The 17,313-nt window shown below is 30.0% G+C and overlaps 1 protein-coding gene across 1 annotated transcript in view; it reads left to right on the plus strand.

Moving 5' to 3' along the window:
- LOC107453388 (tyrosine 3-monooxygenase) overlaps window positions 1–14,535 on the plus strand; it is a 31,581-nt gene extending 17,046 nt beyond the window's left edge. Inside the window, exons 6-14 of the mRNA XM_043044778.3 lie at window positions 41–129; window positions 950–1,017; window positions 3,465–3,515; window positions 6,102–6,247; window positions 8,043–8,178; window positions 8,809–8,935; window positions 10,078–10,173; window positions 11,812–11,945; window positions 14,291–14,535. Coding sequence (XP_042900712.2) covers window positions 41–129; window positions 950–1,017; window positions 3,465–3,515; window positions 6,102–6,247; window positions 8,043–8,178; window positions 8,809–8,935; window positions 10,078–10,173; window positions 11,812–11,945; window positions 14,291–14,453 — 1,010 coding nt within the window. The 3' untranslated portion in view covers window positions 14,454–14,535. The remainder of the gene's footprint in view (window positions 1–40; window positions 130–949; window positions 1,018–3,464; window positions 3,516–6,101; window positions 6,248–8,042; window positions 8,179–8,808; window positions 8,936–10,077; window positions 10,174–11,811; window positions 11,946–14,290) is intronic.
- Window positions 14,536–17,313: the final 2,778 nt, after the last annotated feature.

The following is a 17,313-nucleotide window of genomic DNA, read 5'->3' on the forward strand; positions in this document are numbered from 1 at the left end:
TGACATTATAATGAAACAAAATTATTTTTATTTATTTCAGATAAATGGTTTCCTAAACATATAAGCGATTTAGACAAATGCGCTCATATTCTGTCGAAGTTTGAACCAAATCTGGACAGCAGTCATCCGGTAAGCTATGCATGTACATTATAGCTCATAATACAAGGATAACTAATAGCAAAATTTTAAGATTTTTCGATAAAGTTTTTACAATTTGATAAAAGAACTGAACTTTAAGGGTGTTTAGGAAAAAGAGTCCAGCTGTTAAAGAATTTATGAATTAAAAAAAGTAATTTCAAAAAAATTAAAAAAAAAAAAACATTTTTTTTTGAGAAAATTTTATTAAATTTTTTTAAATTAAGTAACAATTTTTTCACCATTTTCTTTACAAATACTTATATCTTTTCCTAAAAAAGTAACGAAGTGAAAGTACTAAATTTAAAAAGTAGCGAAGTACAAGTAAGGATACTTACTTTTAAAGGTTTTTTCGTAGCAAGTAGCGAAAGTAAAGGTCTTACCATGCATGTTCTCGTGTTCATCTGATTTTGTCTTCAACTTACTGTTTTTTGCGACACGTTCTTCATTTTATGCTCAATGTGCTGTTCTGGAAAGCAAAATTAAGTATTTTTTGTCATAACTTAGATTTATATTTTTAATCTTGGAGTCAAGTCTTTTTAAACAATAACAAGCAGCTTTAAATTCTAATGAGACTTTTACTTTCCACAACTAATCAAATTACTTTCACATCTCTCTCAAATGTGGATGACTTTCACGATGTTTCATGTTTTTGCCTATCCCATTAAATTATGATATTTATGTCTATCATGTTTGATTACGTTTAGAATAAATTTCTTGCGTTAAAATGAATGTTCTTTTCACCTATTTTCTCACATTTTTCTCAAATTTCAATTTAAAAAAAAATCTAAATTGAATATTCTGTAACTTACAGGGATATACTGACATTGCCTACAGAACTCGAAGGAAGGATATAGCATTGAAAGCTTTTAGTTACCAACAGTGAGTTTCATTATTGTTATTTATTATTTTTTTAAAGGACAGCACTCATAAAAAATGAATTTAAAATAAACCATAACAACTGTACATTGAATCATAAAACTTTATTTGTGTTTTATTCATAGCAGTTTTACTTTATATACAGCATAAAATCAGGGTTGGCAGGTTTTTGACATGTGACAGTTTTTGACAGTTTAAACCATGGTTTAAACTGTCACGTCAAAAACCTCACTGTCAAAAATGTCGAAAATGTCAAAAACCTATATTAATATGTGAAATTTAATTAATACATAAAATTTATATATTTTTTAAAGGATAGTGTTTCTAAATATGTTCTAGAAAAAATAAATTTAAAATTTTGAAGAAACACTTATATTTTGAATAGTAACCAAAATCTTGTACTTTTGAAAACTCACATCTTTTGTAATATTATGTATTCATTTTCATGTGTTATTGAAAATCTGCAGTGATATTATTAAGAAATTTATTTATAACCAAATTTAGTAGATTATGCTAAAGACATTTTTAAAGATAAACATTAGCAGTTTTGTACATTAGACATCTTCTTTTAAAGAAAAATCTTTTTAATATTCTTTTAAATCTTCTTAATAATCTTTTTAACATAGGACAATACAAATCTAAGTGCTTTCTGTTAAATACACAGAGTTAGTGTCAATTTACAGTATATTCAGCCTATTCATTTACTATGCTGAAAATTTATTTTATCCAAATACTTGTGAATTTCATTTTGCTGAATACGATATAGTTTTGTTGAATATCTAAATATTCAGCTGTTGAATAATTACTTCTTGCTTTCAAGATATACATTATTTGTATTCTTAATACAAGTGGAGAAAAAAAAATTAAGAGATAAAAATTGTTTTAAAATGATAAGTGTAATAATTATAAATAAATATAATAACAATATGAATTATATTTATCATTATTCATAAATATAACTACTTTTAAATTCAAATTAACATACTGGATAATAAAGATATTCGGTATAACATTAAAAAAAATTTTTTTATACACTTGTATCTTGTATCAAGTTTGTATTTATACAACATAACTTGTAAGTTCCTTATAAATATTAGTTATATGTTCCTTATGTCAAAAATGCATAGTAATAATCTTTTAATTTTCTTAAGTATCAAAAAGAAAGAAGAAAAAATTTTTTAAATATAAATATTTAAACAATTTTTGTGCAAAATTTTTCTGCACATGCATTTGAATATAAATTTCTGAGATTTTAAAACCTGCTGATTACCTATAGTATAATTAAATTTCAATATAATGCATGGCAACTGTTGGTACTTTTGAAATTTATATATTTTCTTGGCAAACTTCAGTTTTTGACATTTTTGACGGGTTTTTGACGGTTTAAACCAGTATTATACCCTTGTCATGTCAAAAACCACTTTTTGACGTCAAAAACCCAACCCTGCATAAAATATACCTGATCGATCCTCAATCGGATTCTAATGCTATATTAGTTTAAAATTTATGAAAGTGCTCTTTTTCTTAAAGTACAATACACAACATTAAATACAAGATCTATAAACCAACAAAGTGTGGAATCTAGTTTTAACGAATAGCTAACCAAATATCTGACAACCTCGCAGCAAATGTTGCATTTTTATTTTATTTTCATTTAGTTGGTATTGAACGAATGACTAATCAATCCTTTTTCAAACTTAGGAGAAATATTAATATGCTACACTTGTTTCCTTTAAAATTGAATAAAACTGCAAAAAACTTCATTTCATTCTTTATTTTTCCTTATAAAATTTCATTCTTCATCTTTTACAATAAGCCTCGTTTTTGAATTTTTTTTCCAATTCTAGCTTTGTCCAAGTTCTCAAATGCAACATTTTGTTTGTGTTGAAAACTTAATAATAAGACCAACCTTCACTTTAAAAGTGTTAAACAAAGTATATATATGCCTGCGTGAATACATAGTTTCAGTGATGGTCATTAAATCTAAAATAAACCTTGAGAAAGTGAATTTATCTTCGGTTTGAAAACTTTTTCTATTCTTGATTTGCAAATGACCCTTCTCATTTTTAGAAGGTTTTTCTGACCTTGTTTTGTAAAGACAGATTCAATCTCTATATAAATGGGTCGTTCATGCAAGCTTAATGCGTACCTCAAGCGCGTAAATAAGCATAGTTAAATTTTACATTGTTTCAAGCTTGCATAGTTAATTTGCTAATCATTTATAAACCTTGTTGGGCTTTGTAATAAAGATTCTTGCTGACATTAAAATCAACCTTACAAATGATTGACATTATAAACAACCTTACAGTTGATTGAAATTCTAAGCAAATTTACATCAGTGAACATTCATTACATAGCAAACTTTCTTTACATTCTTTATACAGTATATTATTTTATTTGCAGTTTGAATATTTAATTCTTTGCGTACATTGTTAATTATATACTTTCAGTGGACAACCTATTCCTCATGTTGAATACACTGATGATGAAATAAAAACCTGGTAAATAATTCATTTTTACAAATTATATTTTTCTATGTAAAGCATATTTATCCCGAAAAAGTGATTATTTTAGAATACTTCTTATGTGCACATTAAATATTTAAATTTTTGTAAATATTTCAATATTTTCCGTATAAATTTCTGCACATTCTGCTTTGTGGGATTTTTAACAAGTAAATGGTATTTAATATTCAAACTTAACATCATAAATTGCATTAATAGCAAATTTACATAATATAAATATACGAGAAAACGTTCTTAGATTTTAAGCTCAATTATGCCTTATTGAAGATCCATCGCATAGAACATGTTTTTTAATAAACATTATTTATTTTCTTGGTCTTAAAGTCCACTTTATAATGATATAACTCAATCACCTTGCAATTTGTAATTTTATCAATTTTACCACGATAAAATCACGAAGCTACTTTAAAGTCATCCTGTGTGCTAATAAACTACAAATTTAATGGAATTTGATATCAAAACTACAGCTTTTCACGAACTGAAATAAATTTTAAAATTATATTGCGACGAAATATACATGGAATAAACCTTCGTTTCTAAGTGGTTTACGTTTAAAAGTTTTTTTTTTAATTCTAACTTGAAATTGATTTAAAATTGTTGTAACAAAATATTTAAGTAACCTTCAAAATAATTTTTTTTTTAAAAAGTAAGAAAGTGTGCAATATTATATTCCTGTTAATATATTTATCAAATAAATCTCCAATTTATGTAGGATGTTTCGTACTGCTCGATCTTAATAGGTATTTTTATAAAGTCCTTCTCAAAAATAAGTAAAACAAAAACATTCATATAAGGGGTCATAAATTATATTTGAGCCAGGAATAAACAGGAATATGTCATTTGAATCTAAGAAACGCTGTTGACCAAAAAGTTACCAAATTTTAATCAAAAAGTAAGAAAGTGTGTATTATTATATTCCTGTTTAATATATTTATCAAATAAATCTACAATTTATGTAGGATGTTTCTTATTGATCGATCTTAATGTGTATTTTAATAAAGTCCTTATCAAAAATAAAGTAAAACTAAAATATTTATATAAAGGGTCACAAATTATATTTAAGCCAGGAATGAGCAAAAATGTCATTTGAATCTAAGAAACACTGTTGAGTATGACGTATTTGAAGTATTCAATACCTGCTTATAGGCCATAGTAAACAGAGGTCGGTTCCTCACTAGTGATCCGGAAACTTTCGATAATTGCCCTGCTTATATGTCACCTGCTTATGAAACAGGGAAAACAGAGGGTAGTTGAAGAAAATAAAAGTAATAAGACCCTCAAGTTTCATCAGGCAACTACACCTGTTATAATATTTTTAACTCGGTCTTCCTTACTAGCGATTCGAAAAATTTCGATAGTAATCTAAAAATTACTGCAGAGTAACTGAAAACATCAAAACCAACTGGATTACCAAAAAGAACATAAAGTAGTTATGTTCTGAGAGATTCTAAAAATGTCATTATTTTATTTGTTTCTTCCTTTAATGTAAATAGTTTTTTAAACTTCATTTTTGACAAGGATATTAAAATTATATATGAAAAGACATAATTGCACAAACCAAGCACATCGAGCTTTCTTGGTGTTTCCTCCTCACTGGTGTTGTGAATTAGTGATATAATCACGCTTAAAAACAGTGACATAGATTTATGTGGGATAAAACAGACTGACGCAGATCTGCACCAGAAAAATTTTTGCATTGTGTTACGGTTTTCCACTATTCAAAATGCCGTTTGAGCTTCGCAATAGATGTCTGAAAATTGCCCCACAAATCTCGGGCTAGTTAAGAAGAGAGAAATAAAGTTAGCGTTATGGTTATGGCAAAACAAACGCAATCCAAAAATTCTCTATTAAATAAAAGCGCAAACGTAAGGTAATTTTATCTTACTTTATAAGCGGTGCTGTACAGCCGACTCAATTATTAGTTTACGATTATCAATGTTCAAGTGATGCATAGTCTTGTAATTTTGAACCCAACCCAGAAGACTAGAGAGATCCTGGATGAAGTATCTAGACCAACTATCCTTCGTGGAGGACGTTTTGATGGAACTAACCCACCTTTGCGCTACATCATGGATAGGAAAACTACGTAAACCCACTAGGATAGCTAGACGGCGAGAAGTTTCTAAGCCATGATTCGCCTACCACTGAGGATATTGTATGTCAGCTCAGGTGTTGATGTGAGCGGAAAGCAGAATTCGCATCAACCGGCCATCGATGGGATTCAAACTTGCTACATCTCATTGTGAGGTGAACGCTCTCACTTAGCCACCTCTACAACGTGTTGTAGTTTGAGACATTAGTCCTAATGCAACAAAATTGTTTTTACATACCATCATAGTTTCCATCTCGTTAGCGTGTAGTCTCCATCACGTTAACGTATGACTTTAAGCAAACAGTTCTGCGCAGTAGGGGTTGCTTAGAAAATCTGTCAAATTCATGGATATTTTTTTTTCTAATTAAGTAAACTAATTTAATTAAATCTAACAAATTTTTGGAATTAATTACATTCTAACATAGTTACTGGCAATTTATCTAACTGTTTATGCATTTTTGTTTTCGTAGGAGTGCAGTATACAAGAGAATGAAGGCACTCCATCATAGACACGCTTGCATGAGTTATCAAAAGTCCTTCCAATTGCTTGAGGAAGCAAATATCTATAGAGCTGATGCTATACCTCAACTTCAAGATGTTTCCACTTTCCTCAAAAGTAATAATTATTCATTTATAACTATAGTTATTCAGTTATTTATTTAATACTCTCTATTACATTGAGATAGCATCTAAGTGTAGTGACAAAAAGAAAACGATTCATTGCATTTTATACTTTCGAATAAATTGTTATTTGCGACGTTTTTCACTATCTGTGAATTCCCAATTTTGTGTTCAACTCTGTAGCGTTGTTATTTTGAATCCAATCCAGAAGACAAGGGTACTACTGGATGAAGCTCTGGGAGAAGTTTTCCTTCGTGGAGGATTTTTTGATGGAACTAAGCCGCCTTTGCGTTGCATGGAGAGGAAAATCGCGAAAACCTCCCACGGTTTGATTAAAAGAAAATTGGATTTTAACCCATGATCCGTCTACCATTGAAGGTATTTTACGTCAGCACTTTATTCTGTGCTCGAACTGGGTGCAGAATTCGTATCAACCAGGAATCGCTGGAATTCGAATCTGTGTCCCCTCATTTGGGTGCTATCACTTGAACCACTGCGAATCTTATAGTATGATTTAAGAGGTTAAGCGATAAACTAAGCGATAACGTAAGAAAAAAAAAACGTCAAGATAATTCTGAGGTTATTTAAAAAGGTTCAGCATATGTCTTCATAAACGCTGCTTCAATCAACACATTTCTGCAAATGCTGCGACATATTTTATGTACACAAGTCATGAGAGCTTCGCCTGGTTCGAGTAATGTTCTTCATCTTCCATTTCATTTTAAGAGTTAAATCGTCTGCCTTCAACCAAATGTATGTTTTCTCAACTAAAGGAAAAAGTGAAACCGCGTAGTCAGTGGATGTCAAACCAAGTCTGAAACTTAAGATGTCGGATTTGCCTCAGGAGAAACCTTTCATAGCAAATTTTATTTCGCCTCCATCAATAATTTAAAATTTAAATTGAAGAAAAAAGTTGATTTACACGAACCACGAGAAATCCAGCAAGTTTCAAATGTTGAATATGCTTTTTTTTTGTTTAAAACAATATTGACAAATAGTTATTGGGTAATTTCTCCACAGCATGATCTTTTCACGTTTCATTGTCTTTTATTCAATATATACTCTTTTTTATACTTTAGAATTCAAATAAATAATGTAAGCAGTATTTACCATGAAGTATTTCTCCCAATATATACCATTCTTTTAAGGATATGATGGTGTTCCATCAATCACAGGCCGGGATAGCCTGGTCGGTAGGGCACTGAGCACATGTCCAAGAGTTCGTGGGTTTGAACCTCGTCGGCCTCGTCGTGTAGTAAAGTGACTGAGCACGAAAGTCCTCCATGTTCCCATAACAAATCAATAATCGTTCTCTGATTCAGGTCAAAATTACGATCAGTGGATGAATGAATGGATGTATGAATGGGTCCGCCCTATAAATGGGTGAGACGTATGGTGTGGCAGAAGTCGAATTCTTGGCCATAGATGGCGCCACTGGAAAAACAAGAACAATCGCACCCGCTCTGTCTAAAAACAGGCATACGTCAACAACAACAACATGGTGTTCCATCGAAACTTTTGCAAAATAGCGATGATTTAAGTGATGAAATGGAGGATAAGGTTCACTGCTTATCTAATGGTATATCTGGGAGCAGGTATAACAATCTCATATAAAAACCAAAAAAATAACACGGAGTCTTAAAATATGCGTCGATTGAAGTTTTATTTTGTATTTTAACGAAAAAGGGAAATGGCATTTGAAATCACTTTAGTGGAATTGTCTATTTGTGTTTTTTGAAAAACAACACGAATCTTTGGGTCAAGTTGTAATTATTTTTTATTTTTCGTAGGAGAATCTGGCTTTACGCTAAGACCTGCAGCTGGTCTTGTAAGCGCTAGAGATTTTCTGGCAAGTTTGGCTTTTCGAGTATTCCAATGTACGCAGTATGTGCGCCATAAATCTTCTCCACATCATACCGTTGAACCGTAAGTATATACCTGTCATTTTTGTAGTTTTGAAATTCTTTTAAAGTGCATAAGATATTTCTACAATGTAAAATAAAGGGTTTTCAAAATTGAGCAAAAATGTGTCAAAATAGCTCCGAATCAAATAATAGTCGAAGTTGAAAACCACATGCATTCAAAATTTAAATAGCATAGAATCCTTTTTGAATAAAATGTATATGGTCAAAAGTGACGTTCGGGGAGAAATGCATAGAAAAGATGTTCTTGGGCTTCTGGCAGTATTGAAAAAAAGTAGTTTCGGAATTGTAGTTGAATTCTTTACCATATTTGTTCATCTAAGTCCCAAGTTAGGAAACTTTATATAGTGGCCGCCACAATGATACATCATGACATTCATTTCGTACAAAAGATAAGATATAGTGAAATAAGCAAAAGCGGAAATTAAAGTTATTGATTTCCTGGCTAAGCAATATTGAAACCATATTTTCCAAATCGCAATTTTTTGTACGGTTGACATAGGAAACTAGTATTTCGTGATTTTTCATTTCATTGCGGCTGCTACTATATAAAGCTTACTAACTTTTCAGTGCAATGAGCATTATACATATATATTTCTGAAACGAAACTTTAATGCTAATAAATTTCTTTCAGAGATTGTATCCACGAGCTCTTAGGCCACATTCCGATGTTTTCAGATCCTGCTTTTGCTAGATTTTCACAAGAAATAGGACTAGCTTCTTTGGGTGCATCTGATGAAGAAATTGAAAAATTAGCCACAGTAAGTTTTCTACATTGTAGTTCATTTATTAATTATTCTCTTTCTATATTTTTTTCGTTACCGTCTCGAAATTATTCAGTTATGACTTTTAGCATATAGCATTTTATAAACAAAACTCAGTGGCGCGACAGTTCATAGAGGGCCAAGGCCTATTGTGCCCATCTCAGTTTTCTTGACCCTAAGCTCTGGGGTGCAGGAGCAGATGTTCCGGTGAGGTGGTTCCCAGTGTTTAGTTCCCAAGAATGCTTGGTACTCATTTATCGACCCGCTGAAGGGATGAAAGGCTGAGTCAATCTTTCCCAGCCATAGGATCGAACCCAGGACCAGCGGCACGGGAGCGCGAAGCGCTACCACTCAGCCACCGGGAGTCATTTTTCGCATTTTATAATGTTTTTTAGCATAGCATTTTATAAGGAAGGAAAAAAATGTTTTCAGTTTGAGGAAAGCTTTAACGGTACAGCTGTTTATTTGGTTATTTAAAATCATAGCAGCTTAATCAGTTAGAAATTAAACTTTTTTTATTTTTGTTTATATAATGTTAGAAAATACTTTTAACTTTATCTTAAGATTTTGTATCAATGTATTTCCTTAATTTTTTATTCATTTCAGAAAGAATTTTCGTAGATAATTAAGTTTGATCATTAAAGTACCTTATAACCTAAATACCAAGAGTACATAAAATCAATCATTTTATATTTTTACGTAATTTCGTCTTTTATTAAAAATATCTCTTACTTTAAATACTTTCTTGATATAATATTTAACGATAATGTATTCATTGAACTAAACATTCTAATAAACTAGCACCTCAAAATAAAAATTAGAACACATTAAGAATTATATATAAAAAAAATTTAACTTAAAAAAAGTATATTTTTTAAGAGTTCTCAACATAGTTTTTTGGAAATTTTTGTGCCCAATTTAGTGCTTGCACCATTTAAGGTTTGAAAACTAGTTTTAAGAATTTGTGGTGCTTCTTCTCAAAATTTTATTAAAAACCAAAGAATTTCCAATTATTTCACTAATTTGTAACCTGTCAATCTTTTTTGGTTTTGTAAATCGAATTTTGTTAAAAATCCTTGTAATGGTTATTTTTTATTTTAATCGCATTTTAACTAAAAGTGTATTTTGTTTGTTAATAGGTATACTGGTTTACTGTTGAATTCGGATTATGCAAAGAAAAAGGAGACATCAAAGCTTATGGGGCAGCATTGCTTTCTTCATATGGGGAACTTCTGGTAATTTCAATAAATATTAACAAAACATTGATCAAAAATAGAGAAATCCCAAATTTATTTAAGATTAGATTTTCAGTTTTTTCGAAAAAAATTTAAAACCTAAAAATTGAAAGCACATTTGATTTGAACTAATGTCTAAGAGGTGTTTTTAATGACACTTGGACATGTCAAAATGGCTAGACATTGACTTTTTGCAAATTAAGTCATGAGGGTGCGTCTTTTGCTTGACCAGAGAGAAAACAAAAGTGAAAGTACGTTCTGGCTCAGAACTCTACGGATAGATGGCAGCACTACTCACTATTGAGGGCACTTCCTCAGTTTAGACATAGATCTGAAGGGGAAGGAAATTCTCTTTAGGTCCCTGTACCCTTTGCACTGCTAAACCACCTACATCAAGATCACGTATCTCGCATGTACTTGATGATTCTTACAGAAGTATTATACGATCCTCTAACCAACGGAATCCAATTTGAAGTAGGAAAAAGAAGTTTCGTACTTTAAGGAAAAAAATAATTCCGCAGGAAAATACTTACTTCGACTTATTTAAGCAAATAAAAAACTGATATATTACAAGGAAAATGTCCTGAAAGCGGTGTTCGCAATTCTAATTGATTTTTGCATACAAGTAGACAGAGACCGAAAATCAATTATGTAACAGAATTTTGCTAATTTATTGTCATCTAATAAACTTTTAAATGAATATTCGGCCAACTTTTGAAATTTTAACAATACTATATGCTATAACTTGATTAAAAAATTTCATTACCTTCAAATATATATAGATTGTAGATAACAGTCAACATGTTTCAATCTCTCAAAACTAATCGCCCATTTTGAAAATGGGAGCCCAATTTTCCAAATATTACTTTTAATGCTATTAATGAATCATATTTTACAGATTAACAAATGGTGAAATTTATCATAACTACCAGAATATGTTAAAACTTACCGTGTTTCTATGAGATCACAAATATGCTCGGTAATTTTTACCAAAACACTTTGGTTATAATTTTGGTAAAATTAACAATAAAATATTGTTTAATAATGTGTTTTAAAATTTGGTAATTTTATCATAATGTTTTTGAGCATGGCTCATTAAACATTTGTACGATTTAATTTACTTTTCGGTTCGATACGTTTTGCTTAATGTGTGGTAATAAGAACTATAATTTCGAGAACCAGAATTTCCGGTAAACCGTTACTATATGAACAGAAAAAATACTATATGAATGGTTTAATTACTGTATATTTTTGTTTTATTTATCAGAAATGTCATGACCATAAAATACGGTAATTTTACCTGAAATGTTTCCTTGTCAGGTTATTTGACCTTGCATGCAATGCGCAGGCAATTTGTTCAATTTTAATTTATTTAACGCTTTTCGTGTAGATTTTCAGCATTGTATACAATATTAGATTTACAACTTTTGCACGGTTACAAATATATTTGTCTCTGAAAGGAAAAAAATTAGATTATACAATGAGGCATACTATTGGTTTTAGCTATATTCGGTTTCCTTTTCTATAATTATGTTGTACTTTTTAATCTTAATTTGTTTTTAATTTCAAATGAATGACAGTAATGATTTAGACACGCAGAGGAAATTATTTATTTAATTTGGCGTATTTTGTTTGCAGAATGCTATGTCATCGAAGCCTCAGGTATTGCCATTTGATCCTATCGTCACAGCAGTCCAAGCTTATCAAGATCAAGAATTTCAGCCAATCTACTTTGTTGCTGAAAGTTTTGAAGATGCAAAAGAGAAAGTTAGGTAAGTTAGAACCTCTTGAAATCCAGCCTCCAATGTATAAAACAACGTTTGCTGCAATGCTTTTACTAAAAAAGAATTTTTTTGTTTTGTTTATATGCTTGTGCAATACGATTATCTTTGTAAAAATACAAGGTGTTCCGCAAAGATCTCCCTTAATACATAATTTTTATAAACCTCATCAAAAATTAAATAAAAATAAGTTCTGAATATGCTGAAAGTTTTGAAGATGCCAAAAGAAAATTAGGTACGTTAGAACATCCTAAAATCCAGCATCCAACGTTTGATGCAATGCTATTACTGAAAAATAATATATTTTTGCTTATATGCATTTACAATACGATTATCTTTGTAAAATATAAGGTGTTCCATAAAGGTCTCTCTTAATATATAATTTTTATAAACCTCATCAAAAATTAAATAAAAATAAGCTCTGAATATGCTGAAAGTTTTGAAGATGCGGAGGAGGAAATAAGGTACGTCAGAACATCCTGAAATCTAACCTCCAATGTATAAAACAACGTTTGGTGCAATGCTAAAAAATAATATTTTTCTCTATTTACATGCCTTTACAATGCGATTGTCTCAGTAGAAATATAGGGTGTTCCGTAATAACCACCCTAAAATTGTATTTTTAGAAACCTTATCAAAAAGGAAAACAAAGAAATCTTTGAAAGTTTTGAAGAGTTGAAAGAGAAGTGCATTTTAAAACCTCCTGAATTCCAATGCAAAATATATTGGATAATATTTAGTATAATTTTATAACTTAATACTATTTTGAATTTTTCTGTTTGTCTGCCTTAACACAGCGTGTGTCTATGTAAAACACAGAGTGTGTAACACACACACCTTGCTTAATATGCATTTCTAGAAGCGCATATCATGTGATTTGCATCAGATCATTAATTTACATCAAGTGTGAGAGTGTGGGTTTGAAATTGTAAAACACATAATAACCAGTTAAATTTTTGTCTCATATTTTAATAATAATTGCATAGCCCATTGTAAAGCTGTTTAATGCTGTAATATTTAACCTAATTATCAGATTAGTTTATTTTTAGTGAGCAAAAAAAAAACTCCCCCTGGATAAAATTTGTTCTAATGATTGAATTTTCCCGTTACAATTTTAATGGATCAAATACTTGGTCTGAAGTACGCTAAATCAGTCCCAAAATTAGCAAAATATACTGAGTTGCTGTAATATTGTACAAATTGTCCCAAATATGTACATTCTCCGAATCAACATATCTTTTTTTGACGAACAAAATATGGTTTCAGTTGTTCAATCAGGAGAGTTCTCACGCAGTTATAAAATTGGATTATCTGAATTTTTTTTTATTTAAATGGTCTCTGAAAAAATGGTTTTTATAATTCATTATTTTTTATTACAATGGTGTTTAAGTTTTTGAATTCTAAGGAAAATAAATTTATGCATAGCTTTGAACTGCGTAATTTTAAATTGCAACATCAAAAATTTGAAAGTAATGAATAAAATAGTTTTCAAGCTAAATAAATTTTCATAAAATCCATATTTTTAAGTTTTCATTTCGCGAAATTTGTATACATAGCACAGAAGAAGTCTAAAAGTAATGATGCTGAAGAAAAGCAATGATCTCGGAACAGAAAACATATTTAGGTCAGAAAAATATTGGTAAAAGCATAAATTAAAATTTTGTGGCAAAACTTCAGGCAATCGTTTTCATCTCAAAACATGGAAACTTTAACGAGTAGATTTTCGGTTTTGTACTCACAGTTTTGAATACGTCTTAACTTCAAATATCGGTGTCTGAAACGAAACAATTTCAGTGATTTTTTTTATAAAGATGTAACTTGCAATATTACCACAATTCGGCCTTCTGAGCCCAAGTCTGCGGGTTCGATCCCCGACCCAGACACCGGATTTTCGGGATGCAGAAAATCCTCAGAGGCCATGTCGTATGATTATGCGGCATGTAAAAGATCCCTAGAGTCCCTTATTGGCTCTTGGCATTTCCGGCAAAATTAAATTCCTAGTGCACTTTAGCATCCAAATAGAGTCTCGGTGCTGCCATCTAGTGTGGCAGAAACTAGACGTCCAAATTAACATGACCAACGGTATCTCACCCATTGTGGTGGTCCTGAAAGAGTGGATACCACCTCTGGAGAACGCACTAGGTCTGCTCATCGGCAAGACCGATTGTGCAGCTTATTGGAAATAAAAAATATTACCACAATTTACGACTTGACGCGAAAATTAGAAGTCATAAAAATAAAATACTGACAAAATAATAAAAACAAGGAGCTCCATTTAAAAAGTATTGATGTGTTTAGTTTTAATATCGGCTAACATTTTTCCGTTTCTTTTTCAGGGAATATGTAAACTACCACATGGATCACCAACACCATGTTATTTATGATCCATACACTGAGACGATAGTGGAGATTGATTCCTTGACGAAACTAGAGAAGCTGGCAGAATCCATAAAATCGGATTATTCAACTTTGATGGCTGCGTTTCGTCATTTGAAGTAGTTAAATACTTATAACTCTCTATAAGACGCTCAATATATACTTAATTAACCGTGAACTAAATAAAGCCAGACTGTAGCATGAATGATGTTGTTGATTTTTTGTTAAAAGAATAATTACACTGCGTACAGATATTTTGTTGCATTTATACAAATACTTAATTATTCCGCCTTGATTATTACACATTATTAGCTGTGTTACATCGTTTGAGGTAGTTAGGGCAATATAACTATCAATAGGACGCTCAATATATTCTTAATTATCTCAACTTATTATCAATAATATACTAAATATTATATATACTTAATCGTTAAATAAATAAAGCCAAGTTGTAGTATAGATGAAGTTGATCTATTGCAGGGGCGGATCGAGAAATTTTTCCTGGGGGGGGGGGCTCATGGAATCAAACCCCCCCCCTCCACACAATTAATTTTTTGATGAAAAAAAATTTTTTTTAATCAATAAGACGTTCAATATATACTTAATTATCTCAACTTATTATCAATATATACTAAATATTATCTATACTTAATCGTTAAATAAATAAAGCCAAGTTGTAGTATAGATGAAGTTGATCTGTTGCAGGGGCGGATCAAGAAATTTTTCCTGGGGGGGTCATGGGCTCAGATCCCCCCCCCTCCACACAATTAATTTTTTGATGAAAAAAAAATAATTTTTTTTTGAAGAAAAAACTGGGGTTTTTAATGCTAGTCTTCTCATTTATTTTTTTCATAATGAACAATAGAACAATCCATAAATAATTCAAGTATTCAAAATCTTTAAATAATAAATGTAATGCGTTTTTTAGAAACTTTGGCAAATCTGTCAATGATTTTTTCAACATCCAAATCAATTTCTCTTTGAATGTTTAATAATACCATCGACTTTTAAGAAAAAATCATGAATAAATAAGTGAGAAGCAACTATGGGGTTGGGGAGTGGAGTCTTTTAATTTTTTTAAAAATTTCAAATGAATATAACTTAAAGTATTTGGATATTTTCAAACTAATAACTGCTTAATGTTTATTATGAAGCAAGATTCAAAAGATTTCCGCTTTGCGTAGAAAGAAAAAAATAGCCAAGTGTCCACACTTACGTTAGCAAAACTCTTTAAATTTTTCATGACACACATAAGTATATTCAATTAAATTGTCGCTCAATTCTTGAAAAGAAACACGAGTAAAATTAATTCCGCAATTCAAAGTACTTTATTATGTATAACACTAATGAGGACATTTTGAAAAACTAACCAGTTTTTTGTTCTGAATTGTCAACAAAGAACTGAAATATCGAGTTAGCAGTCAGTCATAGAGATAAACACCTAGATGTAGATGTTTACAAATTTTTAAATGAAAATTAGCGTTTCTCGCAAGAACAAAGAAAGCCCGAACTAACTTATATAAATTTGCCAGAAATGAAAATTTAAAAGAGGACAATTTCAAACTGTGCAATACTTTTGTTGATATGTGTAGGTTTAATATTGTGTAGGTTTAATAATTCTTATTTGGTGTCTTATTTTAGTGTCAATGATGCTTCATAGTTAACCCAGAAAAAAATTTATTTATTAAAAAATCATGCAATTTTCTTTACATTGAAAGAGTTTTTGTTTGAATACGAATTTAAAATTGTTTTGTCTTTAAACATTGAGATTTATTAAATAACGAAATTCTTTGAATTATGCATTTCAAATATAATTTCAGAGTAGAATTGCTTAAAAAAATAGAAATATATATAAATCTAAGGTTCTTACAGAATGTAAATGTTGCCGATATTTAGGAATTTATATTAAAAAAAAGTTCAAAATAAAAAATAATATTTTTAAAAACCACGTTTTTGTAGTGGAGAATAATAATTAAAAAAATTGAAAAGCGAAAAACGTGGGGCGCATGAAATACATAACAGTAATGTTATATTAGTGTGTGTATGTGTGCTCTTGAGAATATGTGTATGTATATCTGTAATTGTAATTGCATCTGAATGTGGATGTGGACTATGTTTGTGTATATGCATATGTATGTGGCTGTGCATGTGTATGAGTAAGAAAATGTGTATATGTGTGCTTAGATGTACTGTAATGTATTTCATTCGCCCCACGTTTTTCGTTTTTCAATTTTTTTAATTATTATTCTCCACTACAAAAACGTGGTTTTTAAAAATATTATTTTTTATTTTGAACTTTTTTATTTTAAATTATAATTTTTTAATTTTTATTTCGATTTTTTTTTAATTTTAAAGTATAATTTTTTTAATTTTTATTTCATATTTTTTAAAAATTATTACTTTTTAATGATTATTCTTCACTACAAAAAACGTGGTTCTTAAAAATATATATTTTTATTTAGATTATTTTTCTTAGTCAATAGTAGTCAAGACTACTAAAAGACCACTGCTAAAATAATAGAACTTTCATTTTAAATTAGGGATGCAAAAACCTTTATAGAAAAATAATACCTTTACGACTTTCATTAGTTCTATGCTGATGACAACCAAAACGATCTGGAAATGAATGAGGAAAAACTGGATCCTACCACGTGATTTTTCAGAAAATAAAAATACTCCGGCAGTAAAAATCTTTTCACCTGACATGTAATACTAATTTGAAATAATGGAATCGACAACAAGAGACAATCTCGAATATCATTTTTTTTTTTAATTTTAATTTTATTTTAATTTTGTATGTCTTTTTTCTCTTCATTTTCATGCATTGTCATATCCAATTCTAAACTATGTGCCAAATTTGAAGTTTGTAGCTAGTCGGGAAGTTAATTTAAAATCTCTTGCAAAATTCCACCCGGACAGACATACACGAAGGCAAGTTTATATAAACGTGGTAAAATAGTTATAGCATACGTATGAAGTTGGA

The sequence above is a fragment of the Parasteatoda tepidariorum genome, chromosome 2 (assembly GCF_982258835.1).
Source record: "Parasteatoda tepidariorum strain Cologne lab strain chromosome 2, Ptep-v5.0, whole genome shotgun sequence".
NCBI classification, from domain to species: Eukaryota; Metazoa; Arthropoda; class Arachnida; order Araneae; family Theridiidae; genus Parasteatoda; species Parasteatoda tepidariorum.